Raw genomic sequence first — 10,524 nt, forward strand, 5'->3', positions numbered from 1 at the left:
CACTGCTCTCTTTAAAGCTGTCAGACAGAGTCCTTTGAGTCTGCAGAGGTTCCTGCTGCTTTTGTTGTTATCTGTGCCCTGTCCCCAGAGGTGGAGTCTACAGAGACAGGCAGGTTTCCTTGAGCTGCTGTGAGCTCCACCCAGTTCAAGCTTCCCAGAGGCTTTGTTTAGGTACTTAAGCCTCAGCAATGGCGGGCGCCCCTCCCCCAGCCTGGCTGCTGTCTTGCTGGGATATGATATCGCAGACTGCTTTGCTAGCAATGAGGGAGGCTCTGTGGGCGTGGGACCCTCCCGCCCAGGTGTGGCATATTATCTTCAGGTGTGCCTGTTTGCTTAAAGCGCAGTATTGGCGTGGGAGTTACCGATTTTCCAGGTGTTGTGTTTCTTAGTTCCCCTGCTAGGAAAAGGGATTCCCTTTCCCCTTGCGCTTCCCAGGTGAGGCGATGCCTCGCCCTGCTTCAGCTCTTGCTGGTCGGGCTGCAGCAGCTGACCAGCACCGATTGTCCGGCACTCCCTAGTGAGATGAACCCACTAACTCAGTTGAAAATGCAGAAATCACCGGTCTTCTGTGTTGCTCGCGCTGGGAGTTGGAGACTGGAGCTGTTCCTATTCGGCCATCTTGCTCCGCCCCCCTTCCCCCCCCCCCACCCCTGCGGGTTTACTTGTCTTTACCAACTTATTTCCTTTGTCAATTTTAAGGAACAGAAGTCTATTCTGTTCCTCAGAATAGCCATCTGGAAATTTGACTGGAATGTATTGAATTTAAGTCACTGCATCCAAGAGCATGGAAGCATGCTTCTCCTTTTATTTAGATAATCTTTCTTCTTTATTGGAATGTGAAAGTTTTCTTTAAAGAATTCTTTGTATTCTTGGTTAAGATAGGGTTTTTTTTTCTTTTTTTTTCTGGTGTGAATGGTATCTTACTTTCTAGTAGTTGATTGCTGAGTCAGTTAAACTATTTCTGTATTGTATCTGATAGTTTTGCTGAACTCTCTTACAGTTTACTGTGTACTCTTTTTCTAGGTAGATGGCCGTAACTGTGCAAATAATGACATTTTATATTTTTGCTTCTAATCCTTATACCTCTTAGTTCTTTTTCTTATAGTATTTGCCAGAATCTCTAGTGCTATGTTGAAAGCAGCAGTGATGGTGGTCATTCCTGTTACCATTGTAAAGGGAATATATGTGAAGTTTCTCCATTAAGCTTAAAGTTCTTGATATTTAACCTTTGCCACTGTAGGGAGTTTATTTTTTCCTCTAGTTTGCTAAAAGTGTTTTTAAGAGAATATATGGGTGTTGTGCTTCCTGAATTTTATATCACATGATTTTTCTGCATCAGTTGAGATTATCATGGATTTATTCTATTTTCTATTAATACAGTGAATTACGTTAATAGATTTTTCTCATGTTGAACGATCCTTGCATTCCTATAATAAACTGATCACGATGCATATATTTCATATGTTACTGAATTTAATTAGCTGATATTTTATTTAGGATTTTTGTATATTTACAAAATTTACAAATGTGCCCATAATTTAATTTTATTTGTATCGTTCTTATCTGGCCTTGGAATCCAAGATTACACTAGCTACATAAAATAAGTTGGCAATTTTCACTCTCTACTTTGTTTTCAATGTATTATAATAGTAATTAAGTTAATTACATGTTTGCTAGAACTCAACTATAAAGCTCTTAGAGCTTTGGGATTACGGAGAGGGAGGAAGAGCGTGGCTGCCATTTTAATTTAGTACTGACTAGTCTATATAATTTTTTATTAGTCTTTCATCTATTTTGCCATTTTATTATTTCCTTTTTGTACTTTACTGGGAGTTGATCCCTTTAGGTACATATTTAGGTGTATTTGCCTGTAGCTGATAAATATCCTTATATATATAGTTGAGAACACCTTTGCATCTTTGAAAAATCTTATGTCTAAAGTTATTTCCATATTTTGCCCAGTATTTTTTTCATAACTGTCTTATTAGAAATCTGACTTTCATTGATCTGACATTAAATTTTTAAGAACATCTTTTGGCTTTATGCATTTTCTCAATCATTTATTTGTTTCTTATATCTTTGACATCCACTTTATTTTTCTTTTTTGAAGTTTGATCTTTTTTTTTTTTTTTTTTTAATGGGGGATGTTTTCTCTTTTTTACACTCCTGAGCTGAATGCTTTATTTCTAGACTTTTTTTTAACTTTTATTTTAGGATTAGGGGTATATATACAGCTTTGTTATATAGATAAATTGTGAGTCATGGGTGTTTGACATTCAATTTATTTTGTCAACCAGGTAAAGCATAGTACCAGATAGGTAGTTTTTTGATCCTTGCCCTCCTCTCACCCTCTACCTTCAAGTAAGCCCTGATATCTGTTGCTCCCTTCTTTGTGGCCATGTGTTCTCAATATTTAGCTCCAACATATAAGTGAGAACATGCAGTATTTGGTTTTCTGTTTCTGCATTAGTTCACTTAGGATAATGGCCTGCAGCTCCATCCATGTTGCTGCAAGGGACATCATTTTATTCTTTTTCAATGCCTGTGTAGTATTCCATGGTGTATGTGTACCACATTTTCTTTATCCAGTCTATTTTTAATGGGCATTTAGGTTGATTCCATGTCTTCGCTATTGTGAATAGTGCTGAAATGAACATACACATGCTTATTGTCTTTATGGTAGAACAATTTATATACCTTTGGGCATATACCCAGTAATGGGATTGCTGGGTATGGTAATTCTGTTTTAAGTTCTTTGAGAAATCACCACACTGCTTTCCACAATGACTGAACTAATTTACATTCCCACCATCAGCATATTTAAGTATTCCCTTTCCTCTGCTATCTTGTCAGCATCTTACTATTTTTTGAATTTTTAATAATAGCCATCTGACTGATATGAGATGGTATCTCACTATGGTTTTGATTTGCCTTTATCTGATGATTAGTGACGTTGAGCATTTTTTTCATATGCTTGTTGACTGCATGTATGTCTTCTTTTGAAAAGTATTTATGTCCTTTGCCTACTTTTTAATGGGGTTGTTTTTTGTTTGTTAATTTGTTTCAATTCTTTATCGATTCTAGACTTTGGATCTTCGTCAGATGCATAGTTTGCAAATATTTTCTCCCATTCTGTACGTTGTCTGTTTACTCTGTTGATAATTTCTTTTGCTGTGCAGAAGCTCTTTACTTTAATTAGGTCCCATTTGTCAATTTTTGTTTTTGTTACAGTTGCTTTTGGTGTCTTCATCATGAAATCTTTGTCAAGTCCTGTGTCCAGAATGGTATCCCCTAAGTTATCTTTCAGGGTTTTTACAGTTTTAGGTTTTCATGTAAGTCTTTAAACCATGTCAAATTGATTTTTGTATACTGTGTAAGGAAGGGGTCTAGTTTCAATCTTCTACATATGGCTAGCCAATTATCCCAGCACCATTCATTGAATAGGAGTCCTTTCCCATTGCTTGTTTTTGTCAACTTTGTTGAAGATCAGATGGTGGTAGGTGTGAGGCATTTTTTTCTGGGCTCTATATTCTGTTCCATTGGTGTATGTATCTGTTTTTATATGAGTACCCTGCTATTTTGGTTACTGTAGGTTTGTAGTTTGAACTCAGGTAACGTGATGCCTCCAGCTTTGTTCATTTTGCTTAGGGTTGCCTTGGCTATTTGGGCTCCTTTTGGGTTCCATGTGAATTTTAAAATAGTTTTTTTTTCTACTTCAGTGAAGAATGTCATTGGTAGTTTGATAGAAGTATCATTGAATCTGTATATTGCTTCAATATGGCCATTTTGGTTATGTTGATTTTATCCATGAACATGGAATGTTTTTCCATTTGTTTATGTCATCTCTGATTTCTTTGAGCAGTGCTTTGTAATTCTTGTTGTAGAGATCTTTTATATCCCTGGTTAGCAGTATGCATAGATATTTTATTCTTTTTGTGGCTATTGTAAATGGGATTGCATTCTTGATTTGACTCTCAGCTTGGATGTTATTGGTATATAGAAATGCTACTGTATTTTGTATATCGGTTTCATATCCTGAAACTTTCCTGAAGTTGTTTATTAGCTAAAGGAGCTTTGGGGCAGAGACTCTGGGATTTTCTAGGTATAGAATCATATCATCTGCAAACAGAGATAGTTTGACTTCATGTCTTTTTATTTGGATACCTTTTATTTCTTTCTCTTGCCTGATTGCTCTGGCTAGGACTTCCAGTACTGTGTTGAATAGGAGTGATGAGAGTGGGCATTCTTGTCTTTTTCCGGTTCTCAAGGTAAATACTTTGAGCCTTCACCTATTCAGTATGATGTTAGTCTAGCTGGGTTTTTTAAAAAAATATTTATTTATTCATTTATTTAAGACAGCGTCTCGCTCTGTCTTGCGGGCTGGAGTGCGGTGGTACGATCACAGCTCATTGCAGCCTCAACCTCCCAGACTCAATCGCTCCTCCTACCTCAACTTCCTGAGTAGCTGGGACTACAGGTGTGTGCCACCGTGCCTGGCTAATTTTTGTATTTTTTGTAGAGATGGGATTTCTCCATATTGCCCAGGGTGGTCTCAAACTCCCGGGCTCGAGCGATCTGCCCAAAGTGCTGGGATTACAGGTGTGTGCCACTTTGCCCAGCTGCTCTAGCCATTTTTGTTTCCTTCAAGTATTTCATTTGGATCTTGCACATTTTTTGTGTAATTATTGTCATTATTACATTTAGATTTTTAGGAAAAAAAATTAAGAATTGTTATTTTTTTGTTTTAAATCCAAAGATTACTTAATAATATAGTATGTTACTTGGGTTTCAGAAGTGTGGACTTTTAAAATTCTATTGTTAATAATTTCAAATTTTATTACATTGTAGCTAGAGAATGTATTCTGTATTATGTTGATGCTTTGGAATTTATCATGATTTATTTTATGGACTAATACGTGGTCTATCTTATAGTGCTATGTGTTCATGAAAATAATGTGTATTTTGTATTTTGATGGTGCAGAGTTCAACACAGATAAAATAACTGAAGCTTATTATTTGTGGTGTTTAGTCTTCATATTATTAGTGTTTTTTTGTTTGCTTGCTATAATTTTTTGAGAGGGACATATTAATATCTATCATTACAACTAATGGTATATATATTTCCCCTCACATTTGTGACACTTGTCGTTTGGTATGTTTTGAAGTTTTATTTGTGGATGCAATTTATTTTGGATATTTTTTCTTACTGTTCATATAAAAAACATTTTTGTCCCTTATGGTATGTTTGCCATAAATTTTACTCATCTGAAATTAAGTTTGCTATTTCAGCTTTCTTTTGATTCATATTTTTGTAATCTTTTTCTATCCTTGTATTTTTAAATATTTTTCTTTTTAGTGTATCTCTTCTAAACCACATGCTAAATCTTATTTTTTAATCTATGGGTCTTTTAATCTGTAAGATTAAATTATTTAAAATTATTTTAATTATTATTATATTATTTTGCCATCTTTTCTTTTCTTATTTTCTGTTTTCCCATGGAGCAAGTTGTCTTCTGTTTTTATTTTGTTTTTCATAGATTCCATTTTGGTTCTTATGATGGTTGTGCTTAACTTAAAACCCACAATGACTTTTATTTACCCCTACTGACTTTTTAAATGTATTAATATCTTAACTTAAAACCCACAATGACTTTCATTTGCCCCTACTGACTTTTTAAATGTATTAATATCTAGGTCATTTTTTTAGTAAGACGTGGACTTCAACACACTCTTATGTCCGTCTCTTTCTCCCCTCATGTTTGTATTGTCAAGAATTGTAGTTCAGATATGTAGGCATTGACATACTTTCTATGTCTCCTTTTTTCTTTGTTTGCTCTCCTATATTTTTTGTTGTTAGTTTTGTTTTATGATAACAATAAACTTTACCAAGGTACTTGATCACCTTTCTTGTCATGTTTCATGCAGCCTTTCCTGAATTTTTTTCTCTTCTTAATTGACTTATTAGAAAAATAGGTAAGAGTATATGTTTAAAATATATTTAGGTTACTTATTAAAATAATAGAAACTATGTGTGAAATTGAAACCTATATAGATGAAAAGGTGGTGATGAGAAGAAATTTAAGCATAAAACTGTCAGCCAATCTAAAAGATGGGAAAGGAAGAATAAAAAACGATATGTTAGAAATAAGTCTATATTAGTAATCACAATAAATAAACATGGATAATAAAATAACTGAGTCATACTGATTGAGTGAAAAACAGAAATCTTGCTCTGTGCTCTTTACAAGAGACCTATTTAATTTCACAATAAAAGGTCAATCATGTTAAACAGTGGTTAAGATCCATCAAGCAGATGTATTAGGCATGAACTAATATATAGCTAAGCATCCATTTCAAATTGTATAAGCAAAATCTGACAATATTAAAAGAAGGAATCAAAACTCCAGATGTATAGAGAATGATTTTAACTGATCTTTCTTGAAAAGGACCTTAAAGAAAACTAATAATCAGAGCTATGTTCATAGATGAGAAGACAAAAGAGATATCAAGTTTATATAATATTGTTGGAGGGTTACTTATATACCAAAAAAGGAGCGGAAAATTACCAAACTCCTGGGAGAAATACTACATCCTGGTTCGTCAAGGAAATGGAACAAGAATGAACCTGGACATTTGTTGTGCCAGAAAGTAAGGAAAGCTCTCAAACACCAAAAATGGTCATATTACAAACCTAGGAGCCAACCTGAAGGGATTTTTACTAGTCTGAGATGAGAGAATCTTGCACATCTAAAAGAAAAATGATTGCAATTTAATTGCAACCCATCCACTATGTAAGAATCAGTGAGTATGTAAACATTGAAAAGCAAAATAATACAAATCTCATTGGTCATAGTTGGTAATTGCTTTGCCCCGTCTCATTACTCTGAAAATTGATTTTTAAAAGAGAGTAAGTTTGGGAGATAATCAAGCATTTTATCTTATCTTTTTCATTAGGATTACATTTCAGGATAACCAGAAAATTTGTAATGGCAAGTTTTTCATTATAGAAGAATTATAGCATATGTATGCACAAGGAATGGTAGAATTACAGAATTAGACAACCAATTTGTAAAACCTAATGAAATCACAAATCCAGGAAATGATCATCATTTATTGCTAAAACTTTTAATGAAAGGTTTAAGAGAATCTTGGAATGGAAGGACTGGGCTGATAGCACCTGAAGCCATTGTTCAGTTTAGCTAACTAAAATGTACTATAGGAAGTATATACGCAGGTATTCTTGTCAGAAAAAATGAACCGTAGTCTAATCAAGTCTCTGGAACAAAAGAACTAGCTAACAGGAAGTAAATAAAGAACTTAAACGCCACAAGAAAACAATTAGCCAGATCATTTTTAATCCTTCAGAATTCATTAGTTTGAAGTATATCTCTTATAAGCAGTATGCCACTTTATTTTAAAACTCAATTTTAGTATCCTTTTCTCTATCAATAGGCTTACTTGTCATCTTAGTTTATTGTTTATATAATTCTTTTTTCTGTTTAGATTTATTGTACTTGCTAATATTGAATATAGGTGTCTTGCTTTTATTGTTCCGTTAGGGGAAAATATTTGTAACATTTTAAAAACTATTTTCAAGGGACATTTTATAGTATTTTTTAGTAAACTGAAATACAGATACCTGACAATTTCACTTCTAGAGGTTTGTCATACAGAAATATATCTATTTATCATATAGAAATATTTGTATTTATCATATAGACATTGTCATATAGAAATATTATTACAATAGAAATAATTATATATTTAAGAGAATTCTTTTGCTATATGTTATAGCCAAGAAACTGGAAGCGATCTTAATGTCCATTAATATGGGAACAGTTAAGTCTTGGACATCAATAAAATGAAATGCTACATAAGTTTTGCAAATAATATTAGTTATCTATTATTGCAAAACAAATTATTTAATACTTAAAACAGCAAACATTATCTTACCCAGTTTCTGAGGGTGAGGAATCTGAAAGAAGCAAAGCTGTCTCAAGGTCTCTCATGAAGTTGCAGTGAAGCTGTCAGCAGGGACTGCAGTCATCTGAAGGCTGCACTGTGGTTGGAGGATCCGCTTCTAAGATAGTTTACTCACATGGCTGTTGGCAAGATGTCTCATTTCTCAGTGAAAGCAGAAGGTCCCAATTCCTCACCACAGGTCTGCTTAAGTTGTCTCATGACATGGCATATAGCTTTTCCCAGAGCTAGTGATCCTAGAGAGAGCAAGAAAGAAGCTGCAGTGACTTTTATGACCCAGCCTCCAAAGTTGCATAACACTACTTCCTTATCCACTTTATTTCCTATTCATCAGAAGTTACTCACTAAGTTCAGCCCATATTCAAGGGGTGGGGAATTAGGCTTCACTTCTTGAAAGGAAAGGATCAAATAATTTATGGGCATATTTAAAAATTACCATAAATAAGATAGGTCTACCTGTACTGAAGTGGGAAGTTGTACGCTATGTATTAAATGAAAAAAAGAAAATTGCAGAATTACCATGTCTTTATTAAGGAAAAATATCAGTGAAGTATGAATGTGTGTTGTGTATACATGGAAGAAGGTTAGAAAAAACACAGTGAAAACTGGTTATAGTGGTTATTTCTTAAATTATTTGGGGGAAGGTAGGCTTTTAATTTTTACTTATATTATTTCAATGTTTTAAATATTTATGAACTTATTTTCAGTAAAAGAAATTAGACTCCTGATTGCTAATATGTTTTTAAAATAAATCCTTAAATTTTTTTAAAAAATAACAAATCCAATAACTACAGATTGAATTTTATTTTTATTGTACTTTTTATAAAACTAGAGATCAGTGAGTCCATTTATTTTCTAGACAGATACAACTTTCACAGTTTCACTCCTGTAGTTTGAGTTTCTGAGCATCCCAAATTTCTTTTCTTTTTTTAATTTATATATTTAAAGTGGATTCATTATATTTAAAATTTATTAAATTTATTTTATAAACATTAAAAATAGGCCACTAGATATTTAAATATATGGCTCTGAATGTTCTCATTCTTGAGTTCTTATTTGTGGTTAATGTTTTGTTGTTTAGACATATATTTTCATGTAGTTTATTTGGAAAATAGTAGTTTGGCTGCATATTTTTTACCCTTGAATATTTCAGTACATCTTTCCTTTACCCTACATTAACACATTATGACAGTATGTGGAAATCTCAACTGAAACACTTTATCAAACGTTTTTAATTTATCTCACTTTTATTTAATAGGTAGTGCTGAGTTTAAAAACCTCTATGATGTAACTACATAATCTTGTACAAGTAACTTAGTCTTGCTAAACGTTAGTTTGCGTATTCATTTAGTGTGAATAACAATACCTTATTGGATTGTTCTGAGAGTAAATGAGATAACATAGCCCTATTCATAAATGTTCAATAAGATATAGCTGCAGCTAAGATGGTGCTGCTGCTGATAATGATAGCATTTGGCTTTCCTTCCATTTTATTGTAAACTCCTTAAAAGTATCTGTTTCCTTTATTCTTAGTAGGTACTCAATATTTTAAATTGAAATTTAGAATTGAGAATGTGTGATCAAATAGATACAATGAAAAATTTAAAAAGAAAGAAAATGGATTTGCCACATAACCAATTTATGATCTGTTTTTTCCACTAAAAGAATTACTTTAGGCAGTTTTAATACATATATTTATCTCTTCTCCATTTTAAAATGCATAATAGTAGTAGAAAGCTACCTACAACATGGGATTTCTGTGAAGAGTAACTGAAATATAGGTAAAAAACTTAGTAGTTAGTAGACAAGTGCTGTATAGGTGTTTCTTTTGATAGTGATGATGTTTCATGATTGGATATATTATTTAGCTGTTTGACTACTATTGTTATACCTCTCCTTACCTTTCTTGGTTTTCTTCTTTGTTGAAGTTCTTTTTGGCTTGCCACTTATGTTAATCTGCTAAATGTCTTTATCTTTGTCCATCTTCTCACTTAGATTTCTTTTTCCTAGAAAGCCTGATCTTTGACCAGATGGCAGTAACATTTGAAGATGTCACTATTATTTTTACTTGGGAGGAGTGGAAATTCCTGGATTCTTCTCAAAAAAGGCTCTACAGGGAGGTCATGTGGGAGAACTACACAAATGTCATGTCAGTAGGTAAAATTATCCCACCTCATAGGGAATAGTCAGAGTTTCTTCTAGGAACAGTTTTGTTGAGTATTTTGTTTTTTTATCTGGGTGTTATATTGAGGTGTTAGAAGAGATATTCTCAAAAATGTTTCTTAAATCAGGTCACAAATAAAAGATAAAGCAAGACAGATTCCAGGACACCTAGGTTGTATCATTAATAGATACTTGTGATTATTAGTTTTAGTTATTTTCTGCATTGCCCTTAAAACACATATCTCCATACGTAGTCAATTTTGTGTGGTCCTAAATTTTTTCTCTCTTCATGCTATTTGTATAAGTTAGCTTTTGTTGTATAACATACTGTGCCAGACTTAGTGGCTTAAAAACAAACTTCATTATTTTTTATGATTCTCA

General features: G+C 33.2%; 1 protein-coding gene across 17 annotated transcripts in view; it reads left to right on the forward strand.

Annotated features, from left to right (window-relative positions):
- The window catches only part of ZNF214 (zinc finger protein 214), a 64,524-nt gene that overhangs the window by 12,316 nt on the left and 41,684 nt on the right, over positions 1-10,524 (forward strand). For 3 of the 17 annotated variants that reach the window (XM_065528633.2, XM_005578759.5, XM_005578761.5), the window contains one exon: positions 9,991-10,137. The exons of 8 other annotated variants lie outside the window; for them this stretch is intronic. In XM_065528633.2, the coding sequence (XP_065384705.1) occupies positions 10,011-10,137 (127 nt within the window). In that variant the 5' untranslated portion in view covers positions 9,991-10,010. The remainder of the gene's footprint in view (positions 1-9,990; positions 10,138-10,524) is intronic. 6 more of the 17 variants (XM_065528635.2, XM_074014462.1, XM_074014465.1 and 3 more) reach the window with 4 other exon arrangements.

Source organism: Macaca fascicularis, chromosome 14 (genome assembly GCF_037993035.2).
Source record: "Macaca fascicularis isolate 582-1 chromosome 14, T2T-MFA8v1.1".
NCBI classification, from domain to species: Eukaryota; Metazoa; Chordata; class Mammalia; order Primates; family Cercopithecidae; genus Macaca; species Macaca fascicularis.